The sequence below is a fragment of the Rattus norvegicus genome, chromosome 17 (assembly GCF_021556685.1).
Source record: "Rattus norvegicus strain SHRSP/BbbUtx chromosome 17, alternate assembly SHRSP_T2T, whole genome shotgun sequence".
NCBI classification, from domain to species: domain Eukaryota; kingdom Metazoa; phylum Chordata; class Mammalia; order Rodentia; family Muridae; genus Rattus; species Rattus norvegicus.
Window position 1 is genome coordinate 82183871 of NC_141550.1, and position 21062 is coordinate 82204932.

The 21062-nt window shown below is 43.1% G+C and overlaps 1 protein-coding gene and 1 long non-coding RNA gene across 2 annotated transcripts in view; one reads left to right on the top strand and one right to left on the bottom strand.

Moving 5' to 3' along the window:
* The window catches only part of Itga8 (integrin subunit alpha 8), a 196450-nt gene that overhangs the window by 84260 nt on the left and 91128 nt on the right, over window positions 1–21062 (bottom strand). The window contains 5 exon segments of the mRNA NM_001173972.1: window positions 239–376; window positions 1823–1977; window positions 2738–2793; window positions 9346–9453; window positions 11958–12003. Coding sequence (NP_001167443.1) covers window positions 239–376; window positions 1823–1977; window positions 2738–2793; window positions 9346–9453; window positions 11958–12003 — 503 coding nt within the window.
* On the top strand, window positions 3132–7467 carry LOC120097958 (uncharacterized). Its single transcript, XR_015641887.1, has 2 exons — window positions 3132–3435; window positions 6189–7467. It is a non-coding gene; the product is annotated as an uncharacterized LOC120097958 (long non-coding RNA).

The following is a 21062-nucleotide window of genomic DNA, read 5'->3' on the forward strand; positions in this document are numbered from 1 at the left end:
TACATTTGAACAAAGTAAATCTTAACTGCTAAGGGGAGAAAGGTTTCCAAGAGCACCATAAGGAAACATGTTAGCATCATGTCCCTAATGCTATATACATTAGGTGTCCCTAATGCTATATACCTTGGTGTACAGAAGGAAATAGAAGGGTCTGACTTTCATCTTCAGATCATTGAAACAACTCTCTCCAGAGAATGGCAATGAAAAAAGCCTTCAGTCTCTTGCCTCAGAGACTAACCTGCTCAGTAACGACATTCTCCCTGTAGTGGTTCAAAATCGGCTTCACTTCCAGGCCATCTTCAAAGGTGGAATCATCCAAACTGTAGTTCAGGCTAACGTTGATTGGAGACAGTTTATCTCGGAATTCAGTTTCATCCTAGGAAAAATAATCACCAACTCGGGCCCGTGAAATGACTGCCGGGTGTTAGTCTATGTCAAGCAGGAGGCCACCCTGGACTCCTGTCAGTGTTAGTGAATGACAATGTTCAGCACAACAGGATGAATTGGGCACTCATGTATGTGGTTTGCAGTAGCCGGCATACACAAGTCCCGTGAGGAAATCACCTAGAGCCATGGCTACCCTGGGATACTCTAGAGCAGCCTCAGCCCGTGGGCTGCAATAACTTGAGCGGGTGGGACGACCATTTCACAGGGGTTGCCTATCAGATATCCAGCATATTAGACATTTACATTATGGTTCATGACAGTAGCAAAATTACAGTTAAGAAGTAGCAAACAAAGTAATTTTATGGTCTAGGGTTACATGAGGAACTGTATCAAAGGGTCGCAACATTAGGACCCTGGTCGAGAACCACTGGTCTAGAGGGGATCTTCAGGCACCCCAGACCTGTAACACCTGGCACAGAATCCATCAAGTCGCTGAGTAAAACACTATACTCTCATACCATGAGTGCCAGAGAACATCATCACCTAGGAGTTTTTGTTTTGATGAACCTGCCAAAAGGTTCTCTTGGGCTCAGAGGAAGAAAATATCTTACTTTTCTCTCCCCCTTTGCTATTTCTTTAAGTTGTTTCACGATCAAGATACCTTCAGCGCATTTGAAGTTTCCTTGAACAGAGGACCAAGCACTAAGCACTAAGTACTAAGCATTAAGGGTGCAACCAGTATCCTGGCTTTCAGTTGTGCTAACCAAGGTCCTACTAGGTTGGGGGAGGGGTACCATGGACCTGGGTTGTTATTCTAAAGTGTAGTTGTGAACCTTTAGTCCTCACTAGGATTCTCCTTGTTAACTAAGCCTTGAGGAGAAGAGAATAAATGGGGCTATTGACTAGTTTCTAACAGCTGGCAGCGGGATGGTGGATGACAATTGGGTTCCAGATAATTTGATTTTTAAATTTCATGGGGATTTGTAAAACCTTATCACCATTATAAGCACACTCACATGTTATTTGTAATGAAATCTTGGTTGTCTAAATGTTTCCCCAAGCCAGCTCTAAGTGTATCCTGATAAAAACCTAACAGGATGTACCCACATAGGACAAAAAAAATGAAATAAATTGTGTTGAACTTTTATGTATGAGGGAGGGGAGGCAGTTAAAAGTGAAGACCACCTGAGTCAGATGTTATGAGCAGCATTTTGTCCAAAACAAATGAGAAGCCTTAGAAATTATGAGTAACAAATCACTGGGCTGTTTGAAGCCAGGGTCAGTCAGAACACATCCTGCTGTAAGCTAGCGTCTCCTCCCACAAAAGTGAGAACAGCCGGATGTGGGTGTCTACGGCAAGCATGACGGCTAACCAGATAGAAACGGTTGGAACTTGAACGAGATAAATACCAGAGGGGATTTTCAGAGAACTTACTCGAAGGTAAACCATAAAATCCTGGCAGTGGAGGGATTTTTGCTGCCTCATCACGAAGGGGAAGATGAGGTGGGACTGGTGGTTGTGGAGGAAGAGGGTCCGTTTGATGGCTCCTTTTTGCTTCAGGAAATCTAACTGCACCTCGGCCATCAGGGCTAAAGGACAGACAGACAGAGAGTGAACAAAACCGTGTTGGGAGAAGCATTGAGTAAATGCTGTACTGACGGGGGGAAGGGGGTCATTTCAAGATGGTTATTGAGGAAAACTATTTCTTTTCCTAGTTGGACCACACATAAGCTGATGTATTAAAAAATCATCCCAGTATCTAATATTTTGTGACTTTGCATGCATGTGTGGTGTATGTGAGAGCACTTGGTCATGTGTTTATGCATGCAGGTGTGTGTGTGTGTGTGTGTGTGTGTGTGTGTGTGTGTGTGTGTGTTGTTTGTGAGTATGGTGCACGTGGAAGCCAGAGGGTGACACTGGCTGTCTTACTTGCTTCCTCCACCCACTTATTTTTTGAGACAGGGTCTTTCATTGAGGCTTACCAGTTTGGCTAGGGTACCTAGCCAGGGAGATCTGGGAAGGGCCTGTCTCTACCTCTCCAGTACTGGAATCATAGAGGCATCTGTCACACTTGGCTTTTATACAGCACTGAAGACCTCAATTCTGGCCCTCGTGCTTGTTCAGAAAGAATGCACAACCGGTCTCTCTCCACTTATGCAAAGACTACAGCATGCCACTTTTCCAACAATTATGTTTTTGATAGCGGATGCCCATTATTATAACAGTATCAATTCAATAGCTTTTAAATATACAATAAAAACCTGAGCTTTCATAAAGGGCTCTTTAGTGTTCTATTGTCTGTGTCATGTTTACTTTGCATAGGATAGCATAAAATGAAAATATTCTCACCTACTGTATTTGAAATGCTCTGGCCTGCTATAGATGCACAGACTCTTAAAGAAAAGCTGTGGGAAGACAGTAGTCAGTAATTCATTGGTTAGTAAAGTTTTGAATTTGAGAACTTCCTTCCCATCCTTCCAGATAGAATGAACACATGGCTTCCCTTCATACTCTTAATTACATACACCTACACATGTGCATACATGTACACACATATGCATGTGTGAGTACACGAGTGAGTACACACACACACACACACACACACACACACACACACACACCAGCTCAGTGCAAATACTAATACAATTGACACAGGTAGCTTTGCTTAGGAAGGCAAATACTTGAAAATATTACTAGAGATTGAATCAATTGATTAATTGATACCCCCGATGTCTTTATGCAGTGACTACGTGCGAATATACTCTTTGTGCCATGGAATAAAGAAATGGGCAACACCCTGGTGGAAAGGCTGTGGAAAAGCATGGCTCCGCTTGAGCACTGGGAGATTTTCAATGTAGTCAGCCCCCAGAAAGATGGGCAGTTGGCTGGTTTGTTTGATGAGTGCATGATGGAGCTTTGAAGTCATGGCGAGGTGTGTGCATTTAATCTTAAACATGGAGCAGCATGCTTGTTTTCACATCAATCCATCCCTCTGCTGGGAGGAGACTAGAACTCGGTACCGTGCAAGAAGTGAGATAATAATGAAGGTGAGAGGAAAGGAGAGAGGGGGAAAAAGTTAAAACAGCTGATTCCAGCTAGCTGCGCACAGCGATGTGGGTAAAAAGACAGTGACAACTGCCTGGAAGGCGTTTTGTAATTTACCTTCAGCATGCGCTTCCTTCCACACAAGAAATGTTTGTGGTAGGCGTGATTGTCCCATGACCGGAACTTGCCCTGGTCTGTGGCCATAGACTGAATGAGAAACCTCTACTTGTCTCTGCCTGAGTTTACCAAATATCCTCACCTCCTTCCTAGTCTAAGAGTCTAATAATAGCCTAACAGTCATGGCTGCAGACAGGGCCTGTGCACATTGCCAAGAGAGTAAAGGTGTAAGAGACGGATGATTGAATGGCAGCCCTAAAAGGTTTTACTAAAAATTCTAGTGTGATTTGAGTATTTCTATGGGATTCAAAACAGCAAAGACTCTCCAATCACACTTTAGTTGGATGTGAGCTTCCTGTATCAAACGTAAGAGAAATGTGTCACATCTGGGATTCATCTATCTCTGTGACCTGAGTCAATGCCTCCCTTCAGGGTAAGTAATTTGCCACACACTATTTAGTCAAAAGTTTCCTGAGATGTTTGTGCTATTACAAGTGTTTATACCACTTCCCCAGAGAAATCACAGACTCCGACCCATTTCTTGTTCAATTAGAATTATTCAAGGAAGGTCGGTGGGTAGATGTATCTTTAAATTTTCTGAATATTGGCCTTCCAATATTCAGTTTTTCCATAAGCACTTGGCATGTGTTACCATGGTGCACTGACCAATATCTGACTGATGCACTAGTCCTCAAAATAGACAAAGCTTTGCCTAAGAAATGTCACATTTATGATGAACTTATCGATATATAAAATTAAAACAGGTTTAGAGACGTTAATTGTTTTATACAAGGTGAAGCAATATAGCTTTCACAAAGGAGTAAGTTAGAACTATAAATATGGATGTTGCTTTGGTAAGGAGGGATTTGGTAAATGCTGTCAACTGAAGGCTTTATTCTCAGTTTATGAATTATGTCAAGCACACCGATATTTCTTTCTTCATCCTCCTGTCAGTCAATCTCATTAACGATTGGATGACTTTAACTCTTTTCATCCAAATTTACTATAACTGCGACAGCCTGCTGAATTATTTACAGTAGCATTCCAAGCTGAACCCAGAAGGTTAAACATGGCTTTAACTGACATATCTTTCCTGAGTGGCAGTTTTTCCACAATTCTGTTCTAAACTCTAATTTCAAAATTCTATATTGGTGGATGAGCAGATTCATTCCAAATATAGAGAAATATTTATTATCAATGTCTAAAGACTTATCATGAGTTTGATCCCAAAGAATCAGGTCCATAGATAATTGTGACTTGTGCCAGGCAAATGTGTGACATGTGACTTAATTCAAAATGTAATTTTAAGCTATGATTTCATGTTTAAATTCAGCCAAGCCCAGTAGTCTGATTATTTTTAATTGAAAAATAAAATAAAACAAAGCCCCGAATTCCCACATGGAATCAACTGAGCATTCTCACTGAGTCTATGTAAATAAAGTTATCTGCAGTCGTGCTGGTGTACACGGAAGGCAGGAAGTCCACAACGTGATCCCCACGCTATTCGTCTGCCAGGAACCGGTGGAAAATGCGCCGGTGGTGTAAGTCTGTTTGTGGTTCTATACAGTAAGGAAAACGGGATAAATGCAAAATGGGGCTTCAAAACACAAAGCCAGATGGTGGAGATGCTCTGTTGGCCCAGTGCTTGCTGTAGAAACATAAGGGTCTGTATTTACATCATCAGCATCTGGGCCAACAGTAGCCATCCAGTGCTGGGGTGGGCAGTGAGGAAGAGGTGCAGAGGCAGGAGACTCCAGGGCAGTGGATTTCCACATGTGGATGGAGACACCTTGTGAATGGCCCTTTCTCAGGGGTTGCATCAGATGTTGCACATATTAGCTATTTACATTATGAGGATAACAACAGTAAAATTACAGTTACAAAGTAGCAATGAAAATAATTTTATGGCTAAGGTCATACATGAAGGGTAAACGTATTAAACATGAAGGGCTTAACATATTAAAGGGTCAGGTCACAGCATTAGGAAGGTTGAGAACCACTGCTCTAGAGCTCACGGCTGGCCAGGGTAGCCTAATCCATGAGACGGAGGCTCAGCTGGAAACCCTGTCTCAAAACCAAGATGGAGGTGGGTTAAGGAAGACAGCTGATGTCAATTTGTGGCTCTCACACCCACATGCCCATGTGCACGCATATATCAATACATACACCGTACAAACACCACATGCATGGACAATAGAACAATGAAATCACAAGGCGAGCAATCACTAATTTTAAATTATGTATTTATTATCATGCATATATGTCCTTGACATGTGTGTTGGGGAGCACACATGCTATGGAGATCCTGTGGCGGTCAGAGGACAGTTCCGTAGAGCTGGTTTTCCTTTCACCTTTGCCAGGGTCCTGGGGACTGAACTCATGTCCCAAGGCACGTGTGGCAAGAGCCTTTACAAGGTGAACCGTCTCACTGGCCCAATTATTACCAATCCAACTCTAATGATGAAAGATTTTACGTGATGTCATTTATATCTGAAAAAAGTCTCTCTTTTCTTTTTCAGATTGGAGAAGTAGCTAGTTTGTTTTATGTTTGCAAAATAGAAAAATATTAGTAGTTTTCTCATTTGCAACCAATTATCTTAATATTTATTATGCTGAATTTCATTTCCTTTTTTCTAAGTAACATCAACAGCAGATATTAAAAAACAACAACAACAAAAGAAACCCAACAATAAGAACAACAAAGCCCAAACCCAGACAGCTGACTGAATGACACAGGAAGACACATGGAAGGAAGTGAGGAATGATTTGTGACTGGAGTTTGCAAAAGAGTTCACTACAGTATACGCTGATGTTTGATCAGGCCAGTGTCACAGCAAAGATGCCTTTGAAACACTTTGGGTAAACGATCCATGAAACATTCTATATCCTCAAAGCATGCTACACACGGCAGCTGTTTGCCTCCTAGCTTCTGTCTGGTTGGTTGGTTTTGGGTTCTGAGTATAGTCTACCACTGAGATACTCCCTCAACCCCTAACTTTATGTCTGACTATTCCAAAACACAAGGAAAGGCATGCACTTGCTATTAAAAACAATGACTTCATGAACGCAAATGGATGGAATTAGGAAATACCATCCTGAGTGAGGTAACCCAGTTAAAAAAGAAGACACATGATATCCAGTCACTGATAAGTGGATATTAGCCTAAAAGCTCAGAATAACGAGATACAACCCACAGACTATATGAAGCTCAAGAAGAAGGAAGACCAAAGTGTGTTTGCTTCAGTCCTTCTTAGAAGAGGGAACAAAATACTCAAGGGAGGGAATACAGAGACAAAGTGTGGAGAAGAGGCTGAAGGAAAGGCCATCCCACGACTGCCCCACCTGGGGATCTATACCATATGCAGACACCAAGCCCAGACAAGATTGCAGATGCCAAGAAGTGCTTGCTAACAGGAACCAGATATAGCTGTCTTCTGAAAGGCTCAACCAGAGTCTGGCAAATACAGAGGCAGAAGCTTGCAGCCAACCATTGGACTGAGCATGGGGTCCCCAATGGAGGAGTTATAGAAATTACTGAAGGAGCTGAAGGAGTTTGCAACTCACAAAGAACAACAATATCAACCAACCCGATCCCCCAGAGCCCCCAGGGATTAAACTACCAACCAGAGTACATATGGAGGGGCACATGGCTCGAGCTGCATATATAGCAGATGGCCTTGTTGAACATCAACGAGAGGAGAGGCCCTTGGTCCTGTGAAGGTCGATGTCCCAGTATAGGGGAATGCTAGTGCAGTAAGGTGGAAGTAGGTGGGTGGCTGGGGAGCACCCTCATAGAAGCAGGGGGAGGGAGGAGACCAGGAGTTTCCAGAGAGGAAACCAGAAAAGGGGATAACATTTGAAATGTAAATAAATAAAATACCCAATAAATATCCAATTAAAAACAAACAAACAAAAAAGGAAAATTAAGTGTTTTTCAGAAGAGGATACAATCAAATTAAATAGAAGTAGTGTGATAGAATTAAATAACAGCAGTATAATTTGTTCGCAGAACAAGTTCCATTTTATCGTAGTGCTGTGACTTCAGGGAACAAGAAAATAGCTGCCAAAGGAAAGGCATTGGCAGAGGCTACTGGCAGCTGACAGCTGCTGAAGATGAGGGTGGCTGGTCCTCAGTACTGTTAACACTGCTGGGTTCCCAGTGCCCTACTAAGTGACCATCTGTGTTCCTGCATGTATCAACACACATGCAGGAGTGAGTGTGCTAAGTGAATAAACAAACAACTACAAGAAAAGTACAAGAAGTTGTGAGGGAGACGTGCTGAGGGTCCTGGGAGGGGCGGTAGGGTGGAGTGAGGGGTGGGGTGACCATGATGCATTTTATATACATATGAAAAATTTCAAAGACTGAAAAAAATGTATTTTTTTTCCTGAACAGAAGTGAATAGTCCTATATCTTTTGAAAGAGACTCCAATCCCCCCCCTCTCTCCCCTCATTTTCTTTAATCAATAAAACTAAAACTCTTAGGGAAAAAGGTCCTTTATTTCAAAATAAACACGTTCTATACTGGAGTGTTGCCATTATTCTTAAAAGAACGCAGTGTGGAAACCCAGGGTTTTGGAGGTGTGAACAAGAGCTCCTTGGAGAACGTTAGTCTTGATGTTTCCAGCCAAGTAGCACTCTGAGTCTATGTGGTGTTCATTTAATCATGCCAGGCGTTAGGGAAATGCTGGCTTTCTCCTGTGTTTTCTCAGATCGGGTTTCATTATACTACTTTATGGTTTAAAACCGTTTTAAAATGTGCTCGGGGCATTTCCCAACCACTTTCATAGGCAGTTAAAGAAGAGGCCCTGCCTTCCCACACCAGGGGTTCCCCATGACAGGATGTTTTCCAAAGAATTCCTCAGGATCCTGGAACTTTTAATCCTTCATCTCCCACAGCTTTGACTCCCATAGGAACTCCTGTCCTAAGGCCTTCAGCAACATGCTAGGGTGGGCCGAAAATAGCTTCTCCTCGTCAGCACTGGCTTCTTCTGTATTCTAATATTTTCAAGAACTGAAGATGCTTTCTGAACATTCACAGGGCAAATGAGGGTCAATCTCAAAAATCTCAAAATCTCTGCTGATTTTCCAGAGGAAATGCCCTGGTTCCATGGTATATCGTCTTCTGAGGCCTGGAGAACCCCACATTAACAAACAAGCTGGTATTTTTTTCACGGGATGGGCTATAACCCAGTTCCGTTCTGTCATTTCAAGTGACAAGCTGGATCAAAAGCTGGGTCCACCATGTTTTCCTACTGTCCTTCGTAATATGGCCACAAGAACATCTCAGGGTATAAAAATCTCCTTTTTTATAACGCTGAACTTCTATCTAGTTGTGCTGAAACTAAGTAATCTCGACTAGTTTATTTTTCTTTTTTTTTTAAAGAGAGACACAACAGATTTAGCATGCAAAAGTAAGAGTCAAGGTATTTTGATGTGTTCTGGGTTTAGAGAACATTCAGAGTGCCATGGAAAAGTTTGACTTTTTTCCAAAATGTTTGGGTCTTTTTTTTTTTTTTTAACCTCAGAGCCTGTAGGTTAGAGCGCTGGCCCTGTGTAAGTCAGAGCTTAGCAGCACATGATGTTCCTCTGGCAACACTGACTCTTTGTCACTCAGTCTTGGTCTGTAGTTCAGAAATCTCAACATCCTCTCGAAGATTTTTCTAGATCCACAGTGTGCATGATCTCAGGCCCTACCTCAGACTTTCTGCACCCATATCTGTATTTTTTTAAAAATAAGACCCTAGGCAATTTGAACCCATGTTAGAATGTGAGTAGCAATGAGCTAACTTACCAGGCCACAGGAGTCGGGAATTCTGGAATCTGGCAAGTTTTATTTTCAAGGTTGATAATCATTGGGTGCAGCAGAAGCTGGGCATCCACTGTTACAACTGGCCTTGCTCTGTAGGGAGAAAGCCAGGGATGAATGGAAGTCACAAGTCACAGAGGGATCCTTTCTGATGAAAGGAACTCTTCCTCTAGAAGCCACCGTCAACATACCCAGCCTTGACCAATGAATCCTGCTCATGTCATGAACAAATGGGCACCCAACCACTGATCTCTAAACTACCTGAGAGTAGAGAAGTCTTGAAAAGAGTGCTGGAGGCCTAACAAGCACACATTCATTGGCTTCCTTTCTTTATCCAGCAGACTCACTATCTTGTGATAATATGACATGCATATGCTACTAAACTATACTACTGTTTTCTTGAAGTTCATGACCTGGGAGACATCTATTTTCTTCAAAGATCTGTTTTCCTTTTATTTATATGTATTGTGTGTGCACACATGATGGTTACTTGGGAAGCCAAAGAGAGCATCAAGAGTCCCAGAGATGGAGTTACTGGTAATTGTGAGCCACACCATGTGGGAGATGGAACCCAAACTCAGGTCTTCTGTGAGACCGTAAGCTCTCTTCACCACTGAGCCAGCTGTCTAACCCCAAGGCACAGTGACTCATAAAAAGTACTTGGGGGTTTTTAAAATTGTTGGCTCATAGATAATTTTTCAAATTGATCGGTAATTTTATAGCTAGGCTTTGCAGATTTAGCTGAACACATGAAAGTAGGATTATAGAACCGTTCTGTTCTTTTCCCAGAGCAGTGGTTCTCAATCCTGTCTGCACAGTGTAATTACTCAGGAACTTTCTAGCAAACACTATGCCCAGACAATATCGTGGGTCAGTGGAACTCGAACCTCCATGGGTAAGGGCCAAGGCTGGAATCTTACACACATTCTCCAGGTAATTCTAATAGATCTGAGGAGAGGGTAACAAGACAAGAAAGTCAATCAGAGAGCAGGAGAGTGAAGCAGCTTTGAAGCTTAAGTATAAGAGATACTAGCCAAGAGCCAAAGTTTCCAGAGTTTAGTATATACTTGGTGGCATGGTGAATAGGTTTCCTCTGACAGACAGAAGGGATGGCCATGTTTAAGGGCAAAGTGCTGTACAAGCCACTAATTCATGCATTTTTGTGATGATAACATGGAGACTACCGGAATTGTTTTTTTAAAAAGCGTCTAGATGTTATCTGTGGAGTATTATTTTCAAATTTGTATCATCTGTAAACATAAGATGATAAAATGGTGTCAGGCATGCTCAAGGTTTGCAATGGCAGTCACCTCTGAGTGAGTGGAGGAAGGTAGGGGTGATAATCCTTTCAAGAACAGTGAGGGACAGGATGGAGAACATTCTGGTGTGGGCGTTGGGGTGTTTGTGAGCAGAGTTGCCTGTGACAGGATTTCTATTTCTGCAAGGATCCACAGGCACTGAAGTCCTTGTGCCAGCAACAGGCTGGAGCAGACCATTGGAAATGTAGGATTGGTCCAGAGCCGTGGTTGATTGGGAGTGCAGACAGAGCCAGGGTTCTGGTGAAGTCAGTTCATGGCCATAAAAAAGCTGAGCCTCCTACTGAGAGCTGCTAGGGGTTTCAGCTCTCTGGTTCTCCATAACCTTAGTGAGAATGGCTGGCCCAAATCCATCCATGATGCGTTTTTATACTGGGGTTGAGGAGCAGAAGCTTACTGATTTGAGGAGAGCTAACCTTAGGATCTCTCTGGAAATTTACTACATTAGCATCCTATGCCTAAAACACCTGCACACGCAGGTCTGTGTCCATGCATACATGCACGACCTTGCCTTGAAATCCTAACCTAGTTTCTTGGGCTCATAGTAAATCTTTTAAGAAACCCCAACTACCTAACCAGTTATTACTTAGTATAATTTACATTCAGATCCTCACTGAGTCTTTTGACAGAAGTAATCTCATGAGATAAATATTGATTTGATAGTCCAGCTTACAGATGAGAACCAGAGGCTCCGAAGGCTATAGGAGCTTTCCCCGAAATCAAACAGTATGTGGAAGGGTCACATTCTGAATCCAGGTTTGCTGCATTGGTGTTGCATTAGTGGTACGGCTGCATGGGTGCTGTTGCATTGGTCCTGCAGCAGGTCTTGCTTGGGAGGGGATGACTGACTCCTGGTGTGTTCTTTTCCCCTACTTCTTGTCCACACTCAGGTGTAGGAGTGAGTGTGAGCAGTCACATTCCGCCTGTCGTGATTCTGTCCTACAATTGTGGACATCAATGATCCCCAAACCATAGAGTGTCCGACTTCGGATCCACCTAAAACATGGGTCATTTTCTGTTTGGGTGAGCTTAATGCCTTACTTAATGTCAGTTATATTGATAGGGGCTAGAGTTTCACACAAAAAGTATGAGGATAAACGTATATAGAAATGAGAGAAAGGTTAAAAAGAGAGGGAAAACTGCACACAGAGTTTTAAAGGGGCATGGGTCCCATCTCCAGAATAAACAGATGGGATGGGTCTTTAACATCTTTAGGGCAACATCTTTAGTGTAAGGGAAACACAGGTAATGCAGAACATTTACGGACCGGCAGTCACGTACCTGTACACGGCCACTTTCCCTTCTCCAAATGCCCCGACAAGTAAATCTGAAAAAAAAAAAGCAAAATCAAAATCCATGCATAAGTTTTACAGAAGTAATCAATGAACCTGAAAGCCCGGATCAGAAATGCCCTCCCAGCCACCCAATTAGACAAGATGGATGAAGCAAAGAAGTGCAGACCGACAGGAGCCGGATGTAGATCGCTCCTGAGAGACACAGCCAGAATACAGCAAATATAGAGGCGAATGCCAGCAGCAAACCACTGAACTGAGAATAGGTCCCCTATTGAAGGAATCAGAGAAAGAACTGGAAGAGCTTGAAGGGGCTCGAGACCCCAAAAGTACAACAATGCCAAGCAACCAGAGCTTCCAGGGACTAAGCCACTACCTAAAGACTATACATGGACTGACCCTGGACTCTGACCCCATAGGTAGCAATGAATATCCTAGTAAGAGCACCAGTGGAAGGGGAAGCCCTGGGTCCTGCTAAGACTGAACCCACAGTGAACTAGTCTATGGGGGGAGGGCGGCAATGGGGGGAGGGTTGGGAGGGGAACACCCATAAGGAAGGGGAGGGGGGAGGGGGATGTTTGCCCGGAAACCGGGAAAGGGAATAACACTCGAAATGTATATAAGAAATACTCAAGTTAATAAAAAAAAAAAAAAAAAAAGAAGGGAACATCAAAAAAAAAAAAAAAAAAGAAATGCCCTCCCAATCTGAAGCTTTTAGCAAGGAATTAGGCTACAAGTGGAAAATTCCATACCAGAAAACCTTGTTTCACACACAAAATTATTAAAAATTTTGTATAACCCCTTCATGATAAAAGTCCTGGAAAGAATAGGAATTCAAGGCCCATACCTAAACATAGTAAAAGCCATATACAGCAAACCAGTTGCTAACATTAAACTAAATGGAGAGAAACTTGAAGCAATCCCACTAAAATCAGGGACTAGACAAGGCTGCCCACTCTCTCCCTACTTATTCAATATAGTTCTGGAAGTTCTAGCCAGAGCAATCAGACAACAAAAGGAGGTCAAGGGGATACAGATGAGAAAAGAAGAAGTCAAAATATCACTATTTGCAGATGATATGATAGTATATTTAAGTGATCCAAAAAGTTCCACCAGAGAACTACTAAAGCTGATAAACAACTTCAGCAAAGTGGCTGGGTATAAAATTAACTCAAATAAATCAGTAGCCTTCCTCTACACAAAAGAGAAAGAAATTAGGGAAACGACACCCTTCATAATAGACCCAAATAATATAAAGTACCTTGGTGTGACTTTAACCAAGCAAGTAAAAGATTTGTACAATAAGAACTTCAAGACTCTGAAGAAAGAAATTGAAGACAACCTCAGAAGATGGAAAGATCTCCCATGCTCATGGATTGGCAGGATTAATATAGTAAAAATGGCCATTTTACCAAAAGCGATCTACAGATTCAATGCAATCCCCATCAAAATACCAATCCAATTCTTCAAAGAGTTAGACAGAACAATTTGCAAATTCATCTTGAATAACAAAAAACCCAGGATAGCTAAAACTATCTTCAACAATAAAAGGACTTCAGGGGGAATCACTATCCCTGAACTCAAGCAGTATTACAGAGCAATAGTGATAAAAACTGCATGGTATTGGTACAGAGACAGACAGATAGACCAATGGAATAGAATTGAAGACCCAGAAATGAACCCACACACCTATGGGCACTTGATTTTTGACAAAGGAGCCAAAACCATCCAATGGAAAAAAGATAGCATTTTCAGCAAATGGTGCTGGTTCAACTGGAGGTCAACATGTAGAAGAATGCAGATCGATCCATGCTTATCACCCTGTACAAAGCTTAAGTCCAAGTGGATCAAGGACCTCCACACCAAACCAGATACACTCAAACTAATAGAAGAAAAACTAGGGCAGCATCTCGAACACATGGGCACTGGAAAAAATTTCCTGAACAAAACACCAATGGCTTATGCTCTAAGATCAAGACTCGACAAATGGGATCTCATAAAACTGCAAAGCTTCTGTAAGGCAAAGGACACTGTGGTTAGGACAAAACAGCAACCAACAGATTGGGAAAAGATCTTTACCAATCCTACAACAGATAGAGGCCTTATATCCAAAATATACAAAGAACTCAAGAAGTTAGACCGCAGGGAGACAAATAACCCTATTAAAAAATGGGGTTCAGAGCTAAACAAAGAATTCACAGCTGAGGAATGCTGAATGGCTGAGAAACACCTAAAGAAATGTTCAACATCTTTAGTCATAAGGGAAATGCAAATCAAAACAACCCTGAGATTTCACCTCACACCAGTGAGAATGGCTAAGATCAAAAACTCAGGTGACAGCAGATGCTGGCGAGGATGCGGAGAAAGAGGAACACTCCTCCATTGTTGGTGGGATTGCAGACTGGTACAATCATTCTGGAAATCAGTCTGGAGGTTCCCCAGAAAATTGGACATTGAACTGCCTGAGGATCCAGCTATACCTCTCTTGGGCATATACCCAAAAGATGCCCCAACATATAAAAAAGACACGTGCTCCACTATGTTCGTCGCAGCCTTATTTATAATAGCCAGAAGCTGGAAAGAACCCAGATGCCCTTCAACAGAGGAATGGATACAGAAAATGTGGTACATCTACACAATGGAATATTACTCAGCTATCAAAAACAATGACTTTATGAAATTCGTAGGCAAATGGTTGGAACTGGAAAATATCATCCTGAGTGAGGTAACCCAATCACAGAAAAACACACATGGTATGCACTCATTGATAAGTGGCTATTAGCCCAAATGCTTGAATTACCCTAGATGCCTAGAACAAATGAAACTCAAGACGGATGATCAAAATGTGAATGCTTCACTCCTTCTCTAAAAGGGGAACAAGAATACCCTTGGCAGGGAAGAGAGAGGCAAAGATTAAAACAGAGACTGAAGGAACACCCATTCAGAGCCTGCCCCACATGTGGCCCATACATATACAGCCACCCAATTAGACAAGATGGATGAAGCAAAGAAGTGCAGACCGACAGGAGCCGGATGTAGATCACTCCTGAGAGACACAGCCAGAATACAGCAAATACAGAGGCGAATGCCAGCAGCAAACCACTGAACTGAGAATAGGACCCCCGTTGAAGGAATCAGAGAAAGAACTGGAAGAGCTTGAAGGGGCTCGAGACCCCATATGTACAACAATGCCAAGCAACCAGAGCTTCCAGGGACTAAGCCACTACCTAAAGACTATGCATGGACTGACCCTGGACTCTGACCCCATAGTTAGCAATGAATATCCTAGTAAGAGCACCAGTGGAAGGGGAAGCCCCGGGTCCTGCTAAGACTGAACCCCCAGTGAACTAGACTATGGGGGGAGGGCGGCAATGGGGGGAGGATGGGGAGGGGAACACCCATAAAGAAGGGGAGGGGGGAGAGGGATGTTTGCCCGGAAACCGGGAAAGGGAATAACACTCGAAATGTATATAAGAAATACTCAAGTTAATAATAAAAAAAATTTTGTATAAAATTACCTCCAGGCTGCGTGCATAGGGTATGTGTAAAATGTAAACAGGTTTTGCCTTTATGCTTGGCTCCCATCTCTGAGATCTCTGACTACGTATGCAAATGTGTATGCAAATGTGTCCCAAGCAGCAAAGAAAATGAACGGAATCCTAAACACTTCTGGTCCCGGAGCATTTCTCGAGAGACCTGGCTCAGCTTTATCTGCACACAGCTAAAAGTCTGAAGCAGCAGATGGAATGTTCCCGAGTGCCCACTGCAGAGTGACAGCCGTATAAACATGGGAGGAGCTCAGACTGCTCATGGACACTTGCAAAGGCAGTGGCACCTCATTGTAATGACAGTATGACATCTGAAAAGGTGGCTTCCAAATGCCTTCCGCCCATAGGACAGTGTGTCAGACATGCTTGAGAATTCACCATGGCATTCTTTTGCCATCCTCTAGATTCAAGACAGATGACCCAAGAAAAGGCAAAGGGGAAAAAAAAATTACAAGCTGCAGAGGGACGGAAAGTCTGGCCCATTACATACACTGCCTTATCTCTCTTACAGAGTACAACCCAGGGAGCAAGGATCTTTGTCTGCAAATGTGACATTCTGAGTATCAGTCAGATAGCACCCTCCCTCTTCCCAGAGTACGCTTAATGGGTTCCCCTTCAGTAAAGTAGTTCAAAACCTGTTAAATAACTGAAATATTATCCTTGTGTTCTTCAGTAACTATAGTAATAATAGCACACAAACCCAATGTTCTATCAAAAAATTCTTTCCAGTGATTCTTTTCAGAGAGGAAACTCAAAAGTTTATCAGCAATAAACTGAATGTTAGGAGGACTAGATTATAACGCACTGATGTCACACAAGCAGGTCAGGGTGGGTCTGAGTGCCAGCAATAGGGAAACCCTGGACTCTTCCAGGGGCAGCCACTGTCTCAGTGATTTGCTCCCAGCCTGTTTGTCTCTATCTAATTTACAGCAACTCTTGGTGGAAATACATTAGAAACGACAAACGACACTGGCTAAATCTACAGAGTGTACAGAGCGTGGCCTTGTGGGGAGTAAGGGCTCCAGAATGAAGCACATTGTGGTTGAGTCTGGTGAAAGAGAAGGATAAGTAAGTTTACGGAGGAAAAAGGGGAAGCTCGGCCATTTGCTGAGTCAGAGCTAAACGACTCAGCACAACGGAGCACCATGGTGTCTGGTCAGTTCTTTTTCTACCTGGCTTCCCCTCCACCACCAGGGTGACTCCTGGGAATAACATCAACCATTTAGGGCTGGGAGCTAGAACTAGGCAACAGTGTGTCTGAGTTGAGTCACTTGGAGGGGTGTCTCTCCCTGTCTGCTCATGTCCCCAGCCGGAAGAAGCCATATCTGCCCACAGTGGCATCCAGATTTGTGAAGATCCTCATCACATCCCTCCTTTCTGAGTCTCCCTTCGTCTGTTCTCTATCCATATCTCCAATACACAATGTGTTTCCTAGTCCCTGGGTTATTGTCTGTTTGGGGACCACCATTCAACCTAAGATACAATAATTCTCATTGAATATTTTTTCTTCCGTAGTGGGCTCAAACATCTAGAGCAAAACCTCAGACAAACCCTTTCTGTTTTGTTAATGTGGAGTCTGGAATAGGAGACTCGGGACTTGACTCAGAGGAGGCAGTGTACACTCGATTGTTTGAGTAAATCAAGCACAAGGCATCTAAAGAGAGTTGTGTTTATGGAATTAGAGAACCCAGAGAAGAGGGCTGCAGTTTACCCAGTTTCTGCCTTAAGTCCTTGCAGCCAGATGTCTATGTTCCTAAATCTTGCAGTTCAAAAACTCTGCTTAATGACTTGTATCAGAATTTTAGTTTCTCTGATTGTTTTCACGTGTATTCTTTGTTACATGTTTGTCCTTGGGGATACTTGTGCATTTTATTTTTTATTGTCCCCAGAATATGAACTCTTCTGTGTACTCACAGGCCCCCAAACCAGAGATGGGTATAACATGGGTAGCCTCACTTGAATGTTATCTGTTGACATGATGGGATGGACAGCTCTGTTACAGTCTCAAGAGGACCATGGGCTTTGTTCTTAGGACTGGGTAAAGTAAAACATTTGTATCCAAATATCGTACCTTTAGCTAAAAAGAGATTAAATCTTAACGTTCATTTGAAGGGTTTCAATGGGTAAGAGTGCTTGCTCCTCAAGCACGGAGACCTGATGTTGACTCCCAGCACCCAGGTAAACAGCACACATTGCTGTGCATACCTGTAACCCCTGCACTGGGGGACAGAGACAGGAGAATCCCAAGAGCTCAGTGCCTGCTACCCTAGCACAAATTATGAGCTTTCGACTTCGTGTGAGACCTTCTTCCAAGGCCATAAGGTGGAGAGCAGCAGTGTACTGGCTGGTTTTGTGTGTCAACTTGACACAAGCTAGAGTTATCACAGAGAAAGGAGCTTCCCTTGAGGAAATGCCTCCATGAGATCCAGCTGTAAGGCATTTTCTCAATTAGTGATCAAGGGTGGGAGGGCCCCTTGTGGGTGGTGCCATCCCTGGGCTGGTGGTCCTGGGTTCCATAAGAAAGCAAGCTGAGCAAGCCAGGGGAAGCAAGCCAGTACGCAGTACCCCTCCATGTCCTCTGCATTAGCTCCTGTCCCCAAGCTCCTGCCCAGTGTGAGCTTCTGTCCTTACTTCCCTTGGTATTGAACAGCAATGTAGAAGTGTAAGCCGAGTAAACCCTTTCCTGCCTAATTTGCTTCTTGGTCATGATGTTTTGTGCAGGAATAGAAACCCTGACTAAGACAAATTGATAGCAAAAGGGTATTCCTGTGACAGCCTGACCATCTTTTTGGGAGGACTGTGGAAGGACTTTGAAACTTTGAGCTAGAAGAGCCATTGGGATGTTATGATCTCTGTGGGATGTTCTGTGGGAGCTTGGAAGATAATGTTGAGAACAGTGCAGAAGATGAGGCTTTTCTTGTGAATTTTCAAAGGGAAGATTAAAGACTTATCAGGGCCATTGCTATTTTGATTATGGAGATTCTGTGATTTTGGTTAGCTGGGGCTGACCACTCAGCTGTGATTAACAAGATATCAGAACTACTAATGTGAAACCTTTGCATTACTGGGACTACTGATGCTGGTCAGCTGGAGCTAATAAATTAGTGATGATTAAGAAGAGACCAGCATCATTGAAGTGAAATCTTCTGGGAAGAGTTTTTCAAGAGCACAGAGAAGCTGTGTTCCAGAGGCCGTCACAATTGTACTTCCTGTTGGCAGCCAGACTTGGTAATGTATAAGTCACCTATGTGGGTACTGGTTTTGAAACGTGAAGGGGTAGCAGCTGATGTTTGGCACAGTGAGAGGCCAGGAGAGGCCATTGGTGAAGGTGCAGCCTCAATGGCAGTTGAAAGGCCAGGACTGGAGGAATCATACAGAGAAGTTGAGGCTTAGCACCACGACAGGAGCCTATGCAAGGCTATTTGTGAAAGTGCAGTCCAGTGGAGACACTGTACTATAAGATGACCACCAAGAACAGCACCAGCAGTGGAGTATAGGCAGCCAGAGCCTAGAAGACAAGGTGTGTGCTACAAAGCTGGAGAAGTGACCCAAGCCCTTGGAGGAGCCCAGAAGATGGTGAGCGGATCCCAGACATTGGACAGTTAGAGTTTGATTTTATTTTTGATTGTGACTTTGCCCTGATTATTTTTCCCTCTTGAAGTAAAAATTTTAGTGGAGCCCATAGTTAAGAGACTTTGAATTGTAAAAAGACTTTCGAAGAGATTAGATATTTGAAGGGATTGAAATTTTAATATGTAAGAATTTGTAAAGACTGTGAGACTTTTAAAATTATTTAGATTTGGGGATGAAAAAGAAAGTAAGGGTTGAGGCTTAAAGTAAGGGTGGATGTGTTTGTGTGTCAAGTTGACAAGGGGTCAGTTGTACTGGTTGGTTTTGTGTGTCAACTTGACACGAGTTGGAGTTACCACAGAGAAAGAAGCCTCCCTTGAGGAGACGCCTCCATGAGACCCAGCTGTAAGGCATTTTCTCAACCAGTGATAAAGGGTGGGAGGGCCCAGCCCATTGTGGGTGGTGCCATTCCTGGGCTGGTGGTCTTGGGTTCTATAAGAAAGCAAACTGAGCAAGCCAGGGGGAGCAAGCCAGTAAGTAACATCCCTCCACGGCCTCTGCATCAGCTCCTGTTTCCTGACCTGCTTGAGTTCCAGTCTTGACTTCCTTTGGTGATGAACAGCAATGTGGAAGTGTGAGCTGAATAAACCCTTTCCTCCCCAACTTGCTTCTTGGTCATGATGTTTTGTGCAAAAATAGAAACCCTGACTAAGACAAGCAGAGAAATTTACCCAATGTCCTTTCCTAGCCTTTTCATCATCATGTATGAACTTGTGCCATGTATACTATACACTTGTGCCATGTATGTACCATTATAACACACACACACACACACACACACACACACACACACACACACCAAAGAGAGAGGGAGAGATTAAGTGATTTTAAAAGAAAAGTGAAAGAACATGAAATTATAAGCCCTCAGAAGGCAGAAGTCTTTGTGTTTGCCTAGGCAAAGACTTCATGCAACAGTGTGGGTTAAAATAAATGGAAAAGGAAACAAATCTTCACATCTGTGGTACTGGGCATGGGGCCAGATACAAAATTGAGGCCTACAACTTCCTGCTAAATAAAAGAGTAAATATGGCCAAGACCATATTCTCAGGGCGAGCAGCATGAAGAATTACCATGCTTATCCCAACAGGTTAGTAGGAGCCAGAGTGGGGGTCCTGCCATGTATTTGCACCTTAGAGGCACTGGAAGAAGTGTACACATGTGCACACCGCGTCCAGAGCCTAGACAGCGATGTGGAGGCTCCATCCCACCAGACTGTCATTAGAGTCAATAATCCCAGAGACAGACTCCTACCGACGACAAAGATGAGAGCCTTCCTTCTCAACTCTGTAATTCCTGTGTTTCATGGAGGGAGTTTTTCCAGTTCTGGAAAAATTAAATTAACAGGAAAATAGGCCACATTTTTTTTTCCTTCGTGAGAGTGTGGCCAGTTATTCGGAGTCCAACAGTTACCTACCACACAAGTGTGCTTGTCTTTTGAGACCCCCACCTGGTTTTACGCCTGCTGGAAAAGATGTCACGTTGGCTAGATCTCTCGAAGGGAGGAGAATTGGTTCACTGGTCTCGGTTCTAAGTAATCTGTCTTTCTAAAAGATAGGACTGGTTTTGATGAGTAGCACACGGCTTCTCTCTTTATCCCTCTGCCTCGCAATGTGTTGCACAATGTAGGATGGATGTTTGTGTATCCATTTACATATCTATATATCCTTTATACACATATTAATATATTCTTGTATATATATATACAATATATATGTATTGTATATGTGCATGCGCAAATATCTATGCACATCCAGAAGCCATGCTTACTAAACAATTCTGAGTTGGAAGTTTGCCCTCAGGGGTCTGACTGCTACCACTGAGCTTGTTTGCAACCTCCTCTGCCCTCTGAACCATCTTGTCAGCCACTCTGTGTAGGCTGGTAATCTGGACACAGCATAATTTTGCTGCTGTTCTGT